At 38.6% G+C, this 20620-nt stretch overlaps 1 protein-coding gene across 1 annotated transcript in view; it reads right to left on the minus strand.

Moving 5' to 3' along the window:
• The window catches only part of MKX (mohawk homeobox), a 57209-nt gene that overhangs the window by 27288 nt on the left and 9301 nt on the right, over positions 1 to 20620 (minus strand). Inside the window, exons 4-5 of the mRNA XM_065399976.1 lie at positions 15127 to 15280; positions 13528 to 13863 (exon numbers count right to left, since the gene is read on the minus strand). Coding sequence (XP_065256048.1) covers positions 13528 to 13863; positions 15127 to 15280 — 490 coding nt within the window. The remainder of the gene's footprint in view (positions 1 to 13527; positions 13864 to 15126; positions 15281 to 20620) is intronic.

Consider the following 20620-nt stretch of genomic DNA (forward strand, 5'->3'; position numbering starts at 1 on the left):
GCCAAATAAATAAATCTACAATATAGTGGAGTGCACTAGTTACATGTACAAATTCAATCTCCTGACATGTCCAGAGTTCCATAGCGTTTATCATATACTTCCAGTTAAAAGTATTACTAAATATTCAGTACTGTTGAGAGTCAATAATGATGATGGTATGGCAATTTAACCAATAAATATTACTCAAGTATGAGGACTCCAAGTTGTCTGACAAATCAATGATATACGTTTTTCCCATAAAAGAAACTAAATGAGCTAAACTGTGCTTTCATTTACCCCTGTACAACCACATTGAAAACAATGTTTTACTGCTGTCAGGAACTCCACTGAAGTCAATGAATGTTTTGTCAGCAAAAAATAATAAGGGACTAAACCTTCCTGTACAATGATCTTATCTGACAATCCAAGGAAATTATTAATATTATGTCCTAATCAATGGAGACACCATCTAAGCAACATAAAAGAGAGAAAAGTAGGAGAGCAGTGAATTTTTGTACATCACTGTAATGCATAATATACCATCAACCAACACTGCATTCACCTGAGATGTGGGAGTCTCTACTCCAAACCAGACAGCGTAGGGATTTGAAAACAGGTCTGCTAAATCTCAGATGAGTGCCTGGCCATTGGCTTTAACAAGGGACGAAGATCAATCTCTATCGATCTCTCTCTCCCTCCTCTTCCCCCGCCCCATCACAAGAAAAGAATGGCCTGGCTTAGACACCTAACTCCAGAAGAGGGTCCACAGCTGCGAATCCCAAGCTAAGATAGGTTCCTACATCTGGCCTGTCAGTCAGGCACCTAAGTACCTTTGTGGACCTGGGTCTTAAGCCCTACCCCTTCCTCTGCATTTAGATGGCTCCCTGCTTGCTGGCTTCTGAGAAGGTACCTAGCTCTCCAGAGCACCCAATCCAGGACTATGAATTGCACTGGATGGTAGAGCGGCTAGAAGTTAGGCATTGCAATGCCTAAGGGCTTTGTGAATCTAGCCCAGGGTGACTATTTTTGTTCAGGAACCTAGGGTGAAACTCTGACCCCCACTGTCAATGACAAAACTCCCATTGACTTCAGTGGAGCCAGCATTTTACCGTTTGTCTTTATATCTGTCCAGAAAGTGTCTAGCACAGCATTTCTCAAATGCAGCCACCAGGGAATTTTTCTGCAGCCATGACAGCCTCCTTGTGGGGGGCAGGGCAAAACAACGGCCCCTCCCTGTAGCGCCCAGGTGTGGATTCTGGCTGCTTTGGTGTTTGCTGGCACCACCAGCACAGGATCAGCATCCTCCACACGCAGCCTCCTGGGGGCTCCAGGCAGCGGCTCTTCAGACATGTGGGGCCAGTGTGTGTGATCAGCAGGCTTCAGGTTTCAGCCCCTGGGCTTCAGCCCAGGATGGTGGGGCTCGGGCTTGGAAAAATTATCAGAGTGGCCACCAACAAGGGTTGGTGGCCGCACTCTGGGGTCACCAAAAAAATTGTTCTGAGAACCCCTGGTCTAGCACGCTGCTAGCATTAGACAAATAATAATATAACACAGAAAAGTCTGCTAACAAAAAGAACTTGAAGCAGTTCACTCTTCCAGTGCTAGTTTATGAAAAACCCTGATTTTTTCAGCAAGCTGGATTTAAGATGACAAATAGTAGCTGAGAGAGAAAGAAGGAAGCAGACAAAATAAAGGGAAATAGAGAAAACAACATTTAACTTTAACTTCAATAGTGTAAATCTGTCAAGAGTCACAAATGACCACAAGACTCTAATATTCCAACTTTAAGCTAGTCTGAGATACCACAGCTCAGGCACTTGGCTAGTACTTCATGCTGGAAAGAGAGTTTTTACATTTAGAAATGTAAAACACTGTAACATTTAAGGAATTTTGGCTTCAGTCAGCTGGCCATCTTTCCTCCCAGGTTCAGCTGACAGATGATTTTGAATGTTGCTTTGCCTTCTGTGCATCTGTTGTCTAAATCAACTTGGAGGTAGGAGGGAGGGATTGAAAACTGGCTTTTAAAATAATGGTACATTTTAGTGTCATAACTGAGCATCTTGGCAAAGCAGTTCTTTCTAACCTGAAAAGTCAGTGCAATACCAAAAGATTTGGTCATCATAACCTTTGCCACTAGCCATGGGTGAAAGACCTAGACACTGAAAGTCTTTCATATTAAGGTTCAAGGCTTGTGAAGAATTAAGGAGGAGATCACATTTCCTGACTCATTAGAATTTTGCTTTAACCGTTTATTTTTGTGTCCCTTTTCAGCTGTTCTAACCCTCAAGCTTTTCATTTCATTCTCTTTTTGATTTAAGTTGTTCTTACTTTTCCAGGTTTTCTGCAATGCAACTTCCTTTTCCAATTTAGTCTCTTGCTTTAAACTTTTGTCTCTCTGGGGTTTTTTGTTTGTTTGTTTAGCTGGTTGGTTTGCTTTGGTTTGCTTTTTGTCTCTCATAAAACTCACTCCCATATACCTTGTTGTGAACTGAGTGTATATTTCAGACACCCCCACATTATGTAAATATGTGTGGTTATTTCTGCAACTGCTTCTTCAAAAAAACTCAAAAGGCATCAAATAATATCTAACATTTATTATTCATGGAAGTTTAGAAATCTAGTCTTTCTTGAAGGCCTATATCTTTGTAACGAGAGAAAAGCCAAAACTGGAACCTTAAATCCCACCCCTTTTGAATTTTGTAGAGGGATGGGATGGATAGACTTGAGTCCAACACTGGCTCCCTGTTTCGGTTATGGTTTTTGGTCCAAAATGTAGAAATCTCACTAGAACTGGTTCTCATGAGTTTCCACCTCTCAAGATGGCAGAAATATCACAAGATAAGTTGATCTGACAAGTTTCCCACCATTATGAGGGTGAAGCCAATGAGATTTTGCAGTGAAAGAATATAAATCAATTCCCAGTCTAAACCTAATGCACACACAGATCAAAGCTCTGCTTCCTCAATCTATCGCTACTTGCCATTGGTGTCAACTCTCTCCTGTAAAAGTCCATTTGTACATGTATGTAAGAGCAGAAGTCTGGTTTCAATAACCTACTTCCATCATTATGTTTCAGGTGTTCCCATTATGACTTCAAAATTTCTGTTAAGCACATAAAGCAGTTTTTTAAATTATGGCGTGGCTTTCAAAAGCCACAAACCTACAAAGGGCAATAGGATTTGCTATATCATATAAGATTATTGGTCCAGCTACTCTGGCAGTGTCCAATACATGACATTTCAGACCAAAATGGAAAAAAATATAGTGACTAAAACTGATTTTGCAGTGCTGTACTGAAGAGATTTTTTAACTATAATTAATTTCTGCCCTACCATTCAAACTTTAATTTTAAAAAATCAGTTAAAAAAATTGGCTCCCAAGAAAAGCTATATGAAACTATCAACTATTAATTTCTCATGAATTTGTATATCTAATCAATAAAGAAATTTCACCATTTTCACCAGTGAACACAAGTTTTCACCATGAGAAGTATTCAAATGATATCTTGGGGCAACAAACTAAGGCGGTTCACACATTTGTCAACGAAGTTAAAATATTTTCACAGCAAAATGACAGTTTTTCTTTTTCTCTGAAAGAAGTATGTGTATGTGAGAGAGAGACAGACAGAAAGAACCCAGAAGAATTAAAGAAAAAACATTTTGGTTTTCCCCAAACCATTGAAAAAACAGTTTTTCTCAGTTTCACAAAGGGAATAAAATGTATTCACACATCTCTACTCCTGGTAAGATGCCTTGAGTTTTATTGTTCCATCAACACATCAGGGATTTACAAGTATAACTAAGGATACGTCTTCACTACAGGAGGGGGTCAATTTAAGATACGCAAATTCAGCTACGTGAATAGCGTAGCTGAATTCGACGTATCGCAGCCGACTTACCCCGCTGTAGGGACGGTGGCAAAATCGACCTCTGCGGCTTCCCGTTGACGGCGCTTACTCCCACCTTCGCTGGTGGAGTAAGAGCGTCGATTCGGGGATCGATTGTCGCGTCCCGACGGGACACGATAAATCGATCCCCGAGAGGTCGATTTCTACCCGCCGATTCAGGCGGGTAGTGTAGACCTAGCCTCAGACTGGTATTATTGGGATGTACCTGCTTAAATCCACTACACCCAGATACGAGAATAAACTCTCATCTATGCCAAGTTTCAGTCCAGACTGAATTTTAACAGCCGGGTTATAAAGTCTTGGATTAAAAAGGATTTTAATGGAAACACCAGTACAACCTTAAATATAGCAGCATCAACAGCACCTCGCCAATCCAATAGACCATGGTACAAGTAGAATTTACCAGTATGTCACCAGGAGTTGTTTTATTTCTATCAAACAGTGGAAACAGAATGGAACACACAGAAACACCATCCCAGGTATGAAGTTTCAATTCAGAGTTTTTTCCAGAATGAAATGAATTTTTATAGGCTCCCCATTCCTTTCAGTTTGGAATGCTAAAAATACCTCCCTCTTTCATTCCACTCCTGCTAACACGCCCATCCTGGAATGGATGTTCAAATGACAGTTCCCCGTATTGTGCATGTTCATTTGGGTGCATTTGCACACCTGCATATACATTTTGGTGCATTAACATATATGCACACAAGATGAGTGGAATTTTTAGGTGTAAAATTCACCAAGCAAAAAGGTGTTTTGCCCAGGACAATTTTATTACCTATACATGCAGATGTTAGTGTATGAGTGGAAGCTTCCATGAGTGATGAGCCATTGAAAATCCAGTATGCAAAACAGGAACATTTCAATGTCAGGCACAACAAGAAAGTTGCCAGTTCAAGCTCAGCAAAGCAGCAGTTTAGTCTGTCTCCAGCTACAGATTTGTACTAGAAAGTATAATCTCTCTTGTCAGTGACAGAGTGAAGCATGTGATTTCAAAGCCAGTCCCCAAGGAGCGGAGTCACATGTTTTTATCTGTGGAAATTTGTTTTGTTTCTTCCCTTCACATTTCACTTGAATTTTCTTTGTCTCATGTCATATTTTTCACTTTCTTTGGCCCAACTTCTCCCTCCTGCCCAAATACCTAGTAAAAGGGCTTTGCATTAGGGCTTCCCAGGAGTCAGAAAAAACAGATTCTCCTCTCCTCCCCCTCCCAGATGGTAAAGCATCAGTGGAATGGCTCTGTGGCCACTGCACATGCCTGCCCCAAACCTCCCCCATAAATACACAGTGGATCTGCAAAGGTGTCATGTCCCAGCTTTATCCCCCAGCCCCTTCCATGGATCCAAAGGGGAGATTGCTCCAGATCTCTGTTCTGTGCAGCCTCAGCACCATTCCTCCCCAAGCAGCAGAAGCATAGCAGGTCACTTATGCTCAGAGCCTTCTGTTGACTTTCTGTGGGCCCAAGAATTTTTCCCTTTGTCTGCTGTATTAGGAGTCCCTGCTTTTATTGTTCTGTACATGCAGGAAGACAGACAGGATTCGAGGGATGTAGCTTAATTAGGCTGCAACTTTATTAACTTAACTCATCTGGGGACTACCCAGCAATAACTCATATGGTACAGGTCATCATTCCTTTCTTAATCATTTCCACCTGTTTGGGGAGGACTGCTGTCAGTCCTCCCCCTTCCCAACCTGGCCCCAACCCATTGCTGGGACCCCATTGCCCTCATCTTGTACGAGTGCTAAGAGGCTGAGGAAAGCAGGTTGTCTCCCTGCTGTACCAGACATTAGGAGCCGTACCTCCTTTCCCCAGCTTCTTTAGGCGATGCCTTCCCCTGAATCTGCTTCCAATTCCAGTTTATTGGGAACCAGATGCCCAATAGAGTGAGTATGTGCACTGGACACATGCCAAGTTGTGACAACTTGACCCGAACTCCTGACCCTACCCCATCACATCCATGAGCTGCTTTGACATAGACAGAAAACACCACCCCACCCCAGCCAATCTGGCAGTGAGGGAAAAATTCCTTCCCAGTCCCAAAAAAGGTGATTAGTCCAATGCCTAAGAGCAGACCAAAACACCTGATCCTACTCTGAGCCCAGGGTGCTGCTGCTCCAGCATAAAAGAGGGCTCTGTGTGGAAGGAATGGAATATAAATATTCTCCCTCCCCCAGGTGTGCATGGTCCAATATCCCACCTGAGCCCCTTCCAGTCAGCTCCTGGCTCAGGTGATACTCCTCCTTCCCTCCCCTTTTAACCCAAGGGGGGAGGGGCTCTTAAAGATGCCACAACTCCTTTTCTTCCCACTGGCCAGACAAAGCCCCCACATTCAAGATTGCAGGGAGTGCATTTTGGTGTGCAACCTACCCCACCCTGTAAACACCGTGAGCAGTCCTTGCTTAAGCAAGTAATTTCACTCTCTTCAGTGGGAATCACTGACATGAGTAAGGGTTTGCAGGACTGGATATAAGACCTTCTCCACATGAGAAAATTGTACTGACTTAACTAAATCTGTTTCAAAATTAATTTATTTAATTGGTGCAATCATCTGTGTGGACCTTCTCATTCTGGTTTATATCAATTTAGCTTCTGAAGTAGATTTTCAAAGGCACAAAGGGGAGTTAAGCACCCAACTCCATATACTTTCAATGGGAGTTGGACATGTACCTTTCCTTTGTGCCTTTGAAACCCCCCTTTAAATTGATAATTTATTGACCTAAGCTTAACCAATAGCCTAAATTGCAACAAGAGTGCCCACATACAGGTGTTAAACTCATTTAACTAAATCAGTTTCTAAAGCACTTTAGTTAAATCAGTACAATTTTCTCATATGGACAAAACGCCAGTTTCCTTGTCAGTTTCTACACGCTCATTGAATATTTCTTATTTAAATGTTAATTGTCTTACTAATTTCCTTATTATAGTAATTATTGGTCATGCTATCCATTGCTGAAGCTGCAAAACAATTTATGACCAATCTAGCCATCTGTTTGCACACACTCATAACTTCCTGAAACAGTCATATTTTGGGCTGGCCTCTTTTTAAAGGCAATTCTCATTCTTTTCTTTCTTTCTCTTTCTTTTCTGCAAAATCTCTTCAGTCATTTTGGGCAATGGGAGAATGGGAAAAAGATATCCTTTCCCCTTAGGACACACGTTAACCACATGTTTTCAATAAGCCTAGATGGATGAAGTCTGAAACGTGGCAGGGGCATAGTCCTCACTGAGGACTGGAGCATTTGCTAAATTTGAGGGAGGATATAAACATAAAAAGGTTCAAGCAACTGCCAATCACTTTTGGGCATACTCTCTTGGCATTGTCTACCATTTCAGAGGCACTGGCCAATAGTGCTGTCCCATGATGACAGCACGGTATATTTTTCCCACCTGGCCAGACACAGGTCCTGGGCAGGCACAGGGACTGTTGCTTTCAACCTAGTGGTAAGAACATTTGTATGAGGGAAGATGTAATGGTCTCAATTAAACACACTGTTGTAACATCGATGGCAGGAGAAAGCTGTGGCCACACAATCATTGCTTAATCCATGATTTTTAGATCTCTCTGGATTTTTTGTCACAATTTAATATTTTCAAAGTCAAAGTTTTAATTTAAAAATATATCCTTCTCTGCTATAATGATAAAGCCACCACAAATCATGAAAAACAATGTGCTGCTACCCTGCAACAAAACTGTCTGCAACCAAATAACTGGCTTGATCCTGCTTCTATTAAAGTGCATGGGAATTTTGCCTTGCCATCAATGGAAGCAAGAAGAGAAACTGACTAGAAACAACTGTGAAATTGACTTAATTGATTTTCATTGTCAAAACGGAAAGAAATTCAAAAAGTGTGCAAACAGCTAAAGTACTAAAAAGCCAACTTGCGTTTTAAAATTCTCAGTTTGTTTACAACATAAGATATATCTTTAAACTGATATTGCCCATTTTAGCACAGGTAATTTCTTGTTTCTCTTTTCTCTAAAAACAACAATAAAAAAATTAAATGCAATCTCTTCCCAAAGAAAATCTATATTAATGCAATATTGCCCAATCTGATAATGCAAAAAGTAAAGTTCCATTAGCAAAGTTATTTTAACTGTGTAACCTTCAAATTTCAGTTCTATCATTTTGTGCATTAAATACTATATTTGATATTCCACTTCCCAATTTTGGTTCTTGACTACACTGGGGTCTGTAGCTAGGATCTCCTGCAGTTGGTTTTAAGTGACCATTTATTTTAAAGTATCCCCAAGGATTCCTGTACAATTTAGTTCAAACTTGCAGAAATCATTAATACTAGATTTTTTTGCTGGCCCCTCAAGACAGGTTCCATTGTATTCAGGTTATGCTTCTGATTTTATAGCCCATTTTAAAAGTACATGTTCATTTCTGAAAATATTAAATTGAGAGGAAAAGTTGGCAAGGACAACACAGAATCACAGAACTATTTTGTAAGGTACACACACACACAGGCATAAATGACATCTGTGATCATAGGCCGAATCTTATAATATGCTGAGTGCCTCCCGCAAGATTGGGGTGCTAAGCACCTTCAGCTCCCAGGGCAACTCAGTGGGAGTTGAGGGTGCTTACAAAGTGCACAGGATCAGGCTGTGTCAATCACAAACTTCCCAGGAATCAGAAGTAGGAAAAGAGGAAGGCGAGAGGGGGGGAAAAGGAGAGAAAAAAGCAACAGTAATGAAAACACCAGAAACCAAACATGCTCCTGAGTACAAACATCTAAAAATAAAGATCAAACATCTTCAAAATCAGCCAGTCTCTCAAGTTTTTTTTAAGCTACCTTCCTTTCCAGGTCTGCAAGTCTTAATTTCCTCATTATTTTTATTTGTTCTGGCTCTCCTACAGTGCTAGGTAACACATAAAGTAAAATTAATGAAAATCCATCTGTCTCAAGAAGTTTGCAAACTCTCCATCCTGGCATTTCATCCTTTTTATTTTAATTTTTAAATTTTGCTTTGTTTATCAGCCCTAGCTCACAAAATAGTGACATTCCAGGAAGTTGGGTGTTTTTTTAATTTCCTTTAACTGTAATAGTGCAGAAGATTCTGTATCAATAGGTGACCAATAGATAGAGCATTTGAAGAACATATCAAGATAATTACAATGTTAAAATTTTAATAAACCATTGGGCAAAGATTAACTTAGGTTTTTGACACACATCCAGATCTCACTAATATTGTTAGATCTTTTTGTTATATTATTGTACAACGCTTAACACAATGGAAACCTGGCCTCTAGGTACCTCCACAATATAAATTATAATAAATAAGAATAGATAAATGAGGTTCTCAGTTCTTCATATATTTAATGAGTGCATCAGACCAATATACAGTGGAACCTATCCAAAGGGACCAGCAAAAATTGGCTACCTAATATAAATATTTTTTTTAACTAAAGGTTAAACAAAATCATACTGGAAAACTTGAGATACATCATACTAAAGTCAGGAGGCTGATCAATTCTATATATAGTAGATCTGCACTAAGAACTACTATGGACTGATAACTTTCTGTCTTAACTGAACACATATATAACAGCAGATGATATATGTATCCGTTAAGGTAGAAGCTCTTTTTTCACTATTCTATCATTTCATGAGCTGGCAATGGTACATATCATTTCAGTCTGTTCTCCTATTTAACAATGTCAATGATATGTGAGAATGGAATGAAATGGCTGAGGGAAGTGCAAACCAAATACAGAATGTGTAAAAGATTTAAGCTATGCAGCTTTCTGTTTTCTTTTGAAGACTATAGTGGGTATTAAAATGCTAACATTTGGTTCTCATGACCTCACAATAATTATTTAGAGGTATAACACAAAGACATTCTCTTTACAATAGGTTACACTCTAGTCTTGATCTCAAGGTAGGATTCCCCAATTCCATACATGGATCTAGGGTAGTATATGGTCGAGTCTTTATAAGCATATTAATGATTGGAATGGGAAATGGTACAACCCATTTTCCGTATAAATTTTAAACTGCAATTTCTTGTTTTTGTCATTGGACACTGAACTCATATCCGGTTAATTTGGCCAGAACCATTAAGATACACAGGGCCACATTCTGATCTCCATTACACCAGAATATATTAATGGAGTTATCCCAGATATACTGATATAACTGAAATCAGAATGTGACTTGTAACATAGACCAGCTGCAGTTAGTAAACTTTAAATTCATGATTAGCTACAAGAAATTGCTCTTAAGAAAATTCACAATAAATAGTTTGCTTCAAAACATTTTCTTCTGGCATGTTTTCTACCATTATAAACATATCAACTTTGCTAATATTTTTTCAAAACTAAAGTGTGAATCAATTTTCACTCACAGTTTATTTAAATGCCAAATAAATTGTTCTCATAAACTAAAATGCCAAACAGACAGTTTGAAATTCAATTCTTGTCTCCTAAGAATTATTTATTTTATTAACACAAATGATATGGGTTAATAAATGTATAGTAATCCTCACTTTTTAAAAAGTCATTCTCTCACTTTCTTCAATCGGAGATTTATGACTGACATCAGAAAATAATAATCGGCTAATCTGGCATCACAAGAATGGATTGTAGCTATTATTGAGAACATACATACATGTCTGCTACATGATTATTCTGGGAACAATGGAGGGGGGGAATTCTGAAACACTAAAACTTTCTTATTTTAACTCAAACTGTAGCAATCATTTTGGTAATTTCAAATATTTCTAAAATAGCGCTCATAAATGGACTTGAAATAACTTGAAAACACACACATTATTTTTTTCTTATAACAGGCTCTGTTCTTGCATCTCATAACATCACCAGAACCCCTTTAATGGAATTATAAACTTATAGTTTAAAACAGCCTACCTGCATCTACTATTTTATGAGTGGCTCTGTACACATGGGAAAGAGATTGCATGATTTAGCACACACCTGGCAATTTTCTTTCCACAAACTTCTGCTTGTCTGTTTTATAAGTGTAGGTAGAATAAAGTATATCCTAAAAGTTGTTCAGTTCTCATCAAAGACTGTAACATTCAAAAAGTTAATAAAGATATTTAAAAAGATCTTACAATGAATTCCATATATGCCATGGTTATTAACTTTATGGGGAAATATGCTGCTATTCGTACATTACAGCCCAGCCTGTTAACACTGCTACAGTTATAGTACGGCTGTCTCAGCCTTTCCATTAAAGACCCTATTTTTCACTCTTGGCTGAAACTTGGCAAGCAAAACTTAGCCCAGTAGCAAATTTATTACATTTAAAAAAATCATTGTGACCATTTTAAAGTTACAATATAAAAGTATAGAAAATCCAAAGTTTACATGTCTAAGCTGCTGTATCTGTTTTTCAATAACTTCTGATTTAAAAACAAAACTTGGCAGGCGATTAGTCCATAATGTGGACCAAATGCTCTTGGTATGTTGAAAAATAATGTTGAATGATCAAGCAATTTAATTTTTGAATGTGTTCACTATGCATGCACCATTCCTGTTCTACATAAGATTTGATATTACCACACACTCTAAACTCATCATCCCCCTAAGATCTGCATGAAAGGGGTAATTGCTGCCTCCTTAGCACTGTATTCGTCCCCTCATATTCAGTGGAGATCTCTTCACAGGGACAGAGATCCTGAGAAATGGGCAAGGGATGAGAGGTAAAGAGCTACAGACAAGTCAAGAGGAACCTGTGTCTTTCCCTCCCAATCAGTCCAGCTGGGAATCCACAGCCTAGAGCCGTATGAACTTTTCCACAGAGCCCCTCCAAGCCATAGAAAAATGACGACTGCTGAAAGGGGCAAAAGCTGCGTACCGAGTCCCTGGTAGGCCAGCTTTAGCTGGGGAGACCCAAAGCCAGTGGGAAGGCCCTATGCTGGTGCTGGTGGGATCAAAAGTTTGAGGTTCAAAATTCTACGTTTTTCAGGTACGGAGGGCGGGGGGAGCCACTGCCCTCTTCCCCCATCCCAAAAAAACTGGAGTAAGCTCCAAAGCAGAGCTTTTCTCCCCCATCTGTGAGGGGGTGGCAGAACCCAGAGATGGTCCAAATCTTGCCCTGATGTACACCCATTAAAGGGGTGTGAGTCAAGGCAGGTTTGGTGATTCTCTGACAGACAGCCAATTGGGTGACACAAACACATTTTTTCTTTTATTGTTAAGATTAAAAGAATAAATTAAATGTTAAAACGATTAAACCAAGAAACTGAGAGCTAAGCCTAAAACTGCATGAGCTCAGTGTGTGGTGCCTAGGTAGGGCAGCAACAACAGGGCCAAGCCACTTGCCAATGTATGCAGCAGTAGGAGGCGATTAACGATTATAAGCCCCAAGAGGTCATATAACCAGCTGCACACTGGGGCTGACTCATCCTGTATATGGTTGAGCCTGATGTACAAGCGGGAAGGAAGGGATCCACATGGTCTGCTTGGGAAGCAGGTAACTCACAATGCTCCCCCACTCCAAGGATGCCTAGGTGTATTTAGATCCTGATGAGGCCAGGGTGGTACTTGTACCCTAGCACTGTAGTAATGTTCATGTGACTCCTAATGGAGAGAGAGAGAGAAAGAGAGAGGATGGCTGAGCCCCCTAAACACCTCAGGACTTTCCTTCTGGGCTCCCGCAAACTGGGGCACCCACTTCTGAAAATGTTGGCTACATATATTTTTTTATGCCTACCCTGAGAGGGAAAAGATTAAGGAGTGTCTCAAGAGTTCTTTGCCATCCTCCCCCATCTTCAGCCCCAACAGATGTTCACCTCAGCCTCTGGGGCAACAGCTCAGTAATATCCATTTTAAAAATGTTTCCCTGATATCCACTGTAAAATACGGTATTTACACCAGGGTAGCTTAATTTCGTGGACAATCATCACAGAAGTGTAGGACTGGAAAGGACTTCAATAGGTCATCTAGTCCATTCCCCTGCACTCAGGACAGGACTAAGTAATAACTAGACCATTCCTGACAGTGGTTTGTCTAACCTGTTCTTACAAACCACCAATGATGGAGATTCCACAACCTCCCTAGGCAATTTCTTCCAGCACTTAACCACCCTGACAGAAAGTTTTTCCTAATGTCCAACCTAATCCTCCCTTGCTGCAAATTAAGCCCATTGCTTCTTGTCCTATCCTCAGAGGTTAAGGAGAATAATTTTTCACCCTGCTCCTTGTAACAACCTTTTATGTACTTGAAAACTGTTATCATGCCCACCCCCAATTCAGTCTTCTTTTCTCCAGATTTAAACAAATCCATTTTTTTCAATCTTTCCTCATAGGTCATGTTTTCTAGACCTTTAATCATTTTTGTTGCTCTCCTCTGGACTTTCTCCAATTTGTCCACCTCCTTCCTGAAATGTGGCACCCAGAACCGGACTGAGGCCTTATCAGTGCAGAGTAGAGTGGAAGAATTACTTCTCGTGTCTTGCTTATGGAATGATGTTCTGGGATGTATCGGGGAGGATGTTCTGGGATGTTCTGATGATGACAATAATAGCTTATAACTATGTGATTGCACATGTATCACTAATGGGAGTTATCCATTCATATGAAGGGCAGAATGGACACCTATATTCATTTCACCTATATGACATTAACAAACAAAGCCAACTGTTTTAAAATGATACATGAAGAATTCCTTACCTGTCCGGTAGACAAAATTGCCTTCTGTCTCTGATGATGATGGGGACACCAATTCCTCCTCAAATTCGTTGGAACTAAATGAACCAGAATGATTCCTTTGTCTCGTTTTTTCCATCATGGCTGCATTAGTAGCCATGACATGTCTCAATGAGTCATTTAGGTAACGATTCAATAAGCTGCTTTTGTATTTGGGAGGTGACACATAATCCTCATTGGCACTTGTCTCTGGTCTCACTCCTGTTTTTATCACCGAATTTTCAGTTTTAATCACAGTGTGGTGAACTGGTTTGTTATATCCCCCTTCATTGATATGGTTTCTTGGAGGATTTTCCCCATCTGAAGAAGAAAGATACATTATGGTTTATATAATATTTATAGAGTATCCTTATCTGTGCATCTTTAAATACATATAACATGATTAAAGCTAGGCAAATAACATAACTAATGATTTCTCAATTAATTTCACTTTTTTCTGTTCACAAATTGTCCATGAGCAGATCATGATCTTCTCAAATGTTTTAGCTATTCTAAATTATTTTCTGAACAATTTTATAAATAATGTTTGGTATGTAACTTTTATATGAACAATGCATTCCATGCATTTGATATTTGAAATCTGAACAGTCAACTAAATCACATGGTATCTTTCAATACCCTGATTTGATTAGCTTAATTCTTAACATTGTGTTTGCTAAGAATTATGAATTTGAAATTCATTTCCCATGAACACTAAAATATTTGCTTAAAATTTGCTCTTTAAACAATATTCCTGCAACTAAACTTTTATGGAAAGTGAACACAAAAGAAACACACGTACAGATGAAACAAATTCATTTAAAGGCAAACAAATATTTCCATAAATGTTTTGCGGCATTGACTCATTTCTAATATGACGACAGTGGATACATATTTCATGTTACAAAATTATTGGAAAATTATTGAAATGTATGATTACTATCAACATTCAGGAAACAAAAGTAGAGTGCCATATAAAACTTTTTCACAGCACTGCACTTTCATTTTGCTGAGGAGAGGAAATGTGAAGGAATTTTCCAAGGACTGCTTTTCCTGCTATGATCGCACTACAAACCAAATCCTGCTCACCTTACTACGTGAGAAGTTCACCTGAAGTTAATCAGACTGTTTTTGTTAATAAAGTGACCATGATTTGGCCCTACCGGCATATATCACATAAACATAGGAACATTAAGGCCCTTTGATTTCAATTAGACTAACCAGGTCCTTAAAGCTATGCACATTTTGAAGTGTTTTGCTGTACTAGGACCTAAAGGAGTAGGTCTGTTATTTAATTCTCAAAGAACTAAGCATTATTTTGTCTAATAATAACATACAGCAAGGACAAACAAACCTAATGTATGGCCAGATTCTCCCCCCAAGTTAAACTATGTAATCCTATTAACTATAGTGGAGTTACATGTGTATAACTGCAAGCAGAATTTGGCATACAGCTCATGAAAAATAAAGCCTCTGGCACTGAAAAGCTTTTTGTGAAAGGTCGGAATCCTTTCTGAAGAATCTGATATTTTCTAGTTTCACATAGAAACATGGAACAAAGTTAACATAAAAATATCAACAAACCTTCAGAACACGAATCATCACTGCTTACACTAAGTCTTTCAGCATTTCCTTGAACGTATTTGTTGTACAACTTTATTCGTAAAGCCCAGCTGAGATCTGGTTGCCGGACTGTATTCTTTAGGCGACGTCTTGCATTGGCAAACCAGTTTGATACCTACATAAAAACAAATGCAATGGTTTTCCTCAACAAAATTACAAATCTAATCTGCTAATTGTTTTACAAGTTTCAGGTATGCTTTGTGAAAATGTAATGACTGAAATGTATTCACATGCATCAAGGCCCAAGTGTGTGTTAAACTCAATTAATGAGAATGGAGAATTTTTCCTGAGACAGGAATGCAGGATCAGGCCTTCAGTTGGCAAATACTCTTTCTGATGAGTTAGCAAGCACTTGTTGTTAATAATAGTCAGTTTTAATTCAACTCTTCCATAATGTCCCTTTTATATTAACTTTAGCATCTTTGTGAAAAGATAATATACTGAAATTTTAATAAGTATCTCCAATATACTATTCGTTTTTTTAATTAAAGTAATGTTAGATCATCTACTAGTTGACACTGTAACATCTATTCTTAGACTATAAAGTATGTGCATAATAAAAGAGTAAAATATAAACCCGTTTCAATATATTGACATAAATGACTAAATTCTGCCCTTTGCTGTGCTGGCACATTATGACTGATGACAAGAAGGTAAAGGGAGCAGCGAGTAGGGAACATACCACGTTTAGAGTCACTGCAGAAACCTAGACATTGATCTACAGATAATTATCCAAAACAATATTTTTCGAAGAGTAAGATATGACAAAATGGACACAAATTATTTAACACATGTGCTGTGCCTTCTGATATACACTGGCTCCAAGAAGTGAGGCTAAAAAAGAGAGGGTTGCAATATTGTGTAGTACTTTGTGTGTTAATGAAGTGAAAAAGCATGTTACACATACTATAGACTCTGACAAGTCACCTATGTTGTGCAAACATTCCAAACATGATCCCATGTGTTTACAGTGACTTTGAATAGTAATGTTTGCAGTATTTGGGTAAATGCTGACTTTGATTCCACTTTCACTTAAATGAGTGTAAAACTGGAGAAACTCGATTGATGTCAGTGAGCTACACTGGTGTAAGTAAAGAGAGTCAAGCTGCCTACATTCTAGAAATTTGGAAATCTTGATAGAAACTAATCATGTAGAAGGACTTTAGAGTGCAGGTTACTTCTGCCAGGGTTAATTGTATTTTGACTGGCTCTCTTCAGAAAGGATGCAAAGCATCATTACTTGAAAAGCAGAATGTGAGGGATCTCTGGATTGTCCACAAAGCCCTACCCCATTTTTATGCTGTGAGAGTCCTAACACAGAGAGCGGTAGAATAGGTAATTCACACTGATTTCAGCATGATAGCACAGCCTATTACCCTGCAAAGCCAGCTAATGCATGTTCAGTCACCTGTAGCCATGTAGTAATTGTATCAGCAATCATAAGATAAAGGGGTAAGGAATGGATAGCAGAAATGCAAGAGACCTACAGGCCTAGACCTATAACAATAGCTTAAGCAGTTAGCATAAGTATAAGGTCTTACAGCCTGATAGGAGTAGTTACTCAATAAGTTAGCATAAGAAAGTAAACTAACAATGACCTTAAATCACAAGATGGTATAAAGAACAGGAGTACTTGTGGCACCTTAGAGACTAACAAATTTATCTGAGCATAAGCTTTCGTGGGCTACAGCCCACTTCTTCGGATGCATAGAAGGGAACATATATTGAGGAGATATATGTTCCCTTCTATGCATCCGAAGAAGTGGGCTGTAGCCCACGAAAGCTTATGCTCAAATAAATTTGTTAGTCTCTAAGGTGCCACAAGTACTCCTGTTCTTTTTGCGGATATAGACTAACACGGCTGCTACTCTGAAAGATGGTATAAGACTTTGTTTATTGTTTTGTAATAGTCACAAGTGTTTCAAACTGCTGGTAAGTGACCACAAGAAGGCAGTTTGTATCAGATTAGAATATTTTTGGAGGGAACATTATCAGATGCTCAGATGCAGATAACCATAGTAATCCAATTGATGTATATGTTAATAAGCATTGCTTAATTAATATATTCACCTATTGAATAAGGGCACCCCAATATTATGAGGGGGAATAAGTTAAGATATGGTAAAGGAGGGAACAGCTATGCATACATATGCATGAGGACCATCAAGGGCTATAAAACATCTGGTCTCAGGTACAGCCTTTGGAGTTCTTCATCGGCATGCCACAGTCAGACTAAAATATGTCTCAACTTCTAGAAGCTCTCCCCAAGTATATTGCTGTGATGGTGCCAGCCACCTTGACAATATTATATTACATCACTTTACTTGTTGGGATTGGTTTACTTATTGGACTAATTATTTTAATAATAAAACTTTTACAGTTACAGAAAGTCTTCCCTGACTGGGAATGTTGTTGTCATTTCCATGGCCCATGGGGCTCCCAAAGCAGCAATTCTGATACTACTGAGCCTGATCTTGGGACAAGAACCTACCAAATTTCAGAGTGTTCATTGGGGATTCTAAATCAATAACCTAGTCAATTATAGATTCATAGCTTCATCGATTCTAGGACTGGAAGGGACCTCAAGAGGTCATCGAGTCCAGTCCCCTGCCCTCATGGCAGGACCAAATACTGTCTAGACCATCCCTGATAGACATTTATCTAACCTACTCTTAAATATTTCCAGAGATAGGCAATTTATTTCCCTAGGAAATTTATTCCAGTGTTTAACCACCCTGACATCTAACCACCCAATAACTAATCAACAGATCAGGCAACACACCAGATAGCAGCCTATTATCAGAAAGCCGCAGTGTGGATCACAAAGATGGATTTGGCCTAGTTTTGTAATCCAACTATTGCGGTAAAGTATATAAACATCATACAAGTAGTTAGCTAATTATTTTGATCACTAATCCATTTAAGGGTGATTATGAGGAAAATAAACACTACCTGCTTAATTACAAGTAAAATTTTGGTTCAGCTTCCTACCTAGAACTTAGTAGAGACTCGTTAAGCCTGTCACTTTGCTTTTACTTAAATCCCATTTTACATGAAACAGGGCTCCACAGCAAGCACCGTGAGCTCTGGATCAGCACTCTAATGCCACATTCATTGCTTTACAAGCCCTGTCATTTGCTGTTAGGAGTTAGGAGACCAAAACTGTAGCTGGCAGAGAAGACTAAGTAATCTTTGTTCTGCTCCAAGGCTGCTTGTTTACATTCATCATATTGACACAGCAATCATTATAGTAAACCAGAAGGGATGTACTGGAATCCATCCACCTTCTAATGCAGTTAACAAACTCATTCCAGACCGTTCAGATAAAACGTTGGTCACCTGACTTCCACAGGATTTAGTATAATTCTAGATTCATATGTGCAATAATAGAGACTGATTGATTTGGGGTCCAGTTGAATATTTTAACAGTTTGTGCAATGCCTAAGAAAACTGACCATTTTCTCAGCATCCCACAAGAAACATATTGTTGTCAAGCCAGGCCTTCACAGATCACCTTGGTGCTATCAGAGTGCCCCGTACAGCAATGGTGTGACTCTTGCATAAAAGCAATTAGATTTAACTAAAGTGATTTACACTATCAATTTATTGAAAACCTGACAGCAAACACTGTGGATACGTTCTTTCCAACTTTAAACATTTTTCATATTAATATGAATGAACTGTATATTCATATTTTAAGCCTTCCGGTATGAGAGGATTAAATAATAATATACAACTATTAAGAAATAATCTTAACTCAGCGTTTACAAGAGTCTTTTCCCAAACGTATAGTATTACAGATCCTGCCTCAGAAATACACCCCAGCTACTGACTCCCCCTCACATGACTATACACACACATTCTGAATGGAACGACAAGAATGCTCACAAATGCTGAATCCTAAAATACGGTGGGTGAAATCCTGGCCCTGTTAAAGTCAAAGAGAGTTTTGACACTAACTTTAACTGGGGCAGGAATTCATCGTATATCCATATGTGTTCATTCAAATGTTACATGTCATGTGTCCCAACAAGTCTGTTACCTATGGCCTGTGTTATACAGGAGGTCAAGCTAGATAATCAGAGTGGTTCCTTCTGACCTTATAATCCAGGGGTAGGCAATCTATGGCATGCGTGCCGAAGGCGGCACGCGAGCTGATTTTCAGTGGCACTCACACTGCCCGGGTCCTGTCCACCAGTCTGGGGGCTCTGCATTTTAATTTAATTTTAAATGAAGCTTCTTAAACATTTTAAAAACCTTATTTACTTTACATACAACAATAGTTTAGTTATATATTATAGACTTATAGAAAGAGACCTTCTAAAAACTTTAAAATGTATTACTGACATGCGAAACCTTAAATTAGAGTGAATAAATGAAGACTCGGCACACCACTTCTGAAAGGTTGCTGACCCCTGTTATAATCTATTAATCTGTCTGCACATATCATTACCACTATTATTTAGGATTTATTATAAAAGAAAGTACCCTAAACTAACAACACTCAAACACCCATTAAGATGGTTATGAATTATATTACTCTGTGTAAATGAAAAATCTTAGCAAACAAAAAAAAATGATTTGCTTACAAGGCACCGTGAGAAGAAATTTGCATTAGAATTCAACCAATGACTAAGTCTTGTTACTACTGTCTCCCTAATTATGCATAATAATAATAATCATCGTCATAGTATTAAAACAAGAAAAAACAGGTGGAATTACCATAAATATGTTTCTCAGCCTTGTAGAAATTCCCCAGAATGGTCAAAAGTATTTACACAGGCACCCAAGAAATACTGACCCTTTGGCTTTACCTCTGAAAAAATTATTCTAATTTATTGTGCTTTTCTACTTAAGAAGAGCCAAGGATTTAGAAGAGGGATAATAGCCAAATGATCCCTTTCCCCCAAATAAATTATGTCATAGATATGCTTGTGTAAACGGTCATATTATTAAATCCTCAGCAGCACATGACCAGCATATTAATCTTGCTATGGCAAATAACTTCTTATTAAACAATAAAGCCATTCAGATTTCCTTTTGGAAAGAATATGCAGTCATTTTTCTTTTTTATTTCACAAGAATATTTAAACCAAAATTTAAAATAAAATAAATCAAATGCTGTGGTAATAGTGCAAATGAAAACATAACATATTCATGGCAAATTAACAGAACAAATTGCTGGATTCCAAACTGGAGTCTAATCTATGGGGTAAAATGTAAGACGGCTTTTAGAAGTATGTTGCTTTTTAGACTTCTGCCTTCACAATTTTGGGAGTATAATGTTTTGAACTGCTAGGCCAAATACAACCAATGCAATCCTATTGACTTTACTGGGGTTGTTTAGGTATAAATCAGCACAGAATTTTGCCCAATGTGTTTTTTTTATTAGTGATTAGAAATAAAGGAACTTCATAATACCTTCCAAACCCCAGCTCTTCATACAAGTCTGCCT

This window comes from Emys orbicularis, chromosome 2 (assembly GCF_028017835.1).
Source record: "Emys orbicularis isolate rEmyOrb1 chromosome 2, rEmyOrb1.hap1, whole genome shotgun sequence".
In the NCBI taxonomy this organism is placed as follows: Eukaryota; Metazoa; Chordata; order Testudines; family Emydidae; genus Emys; species Emys orbicularis.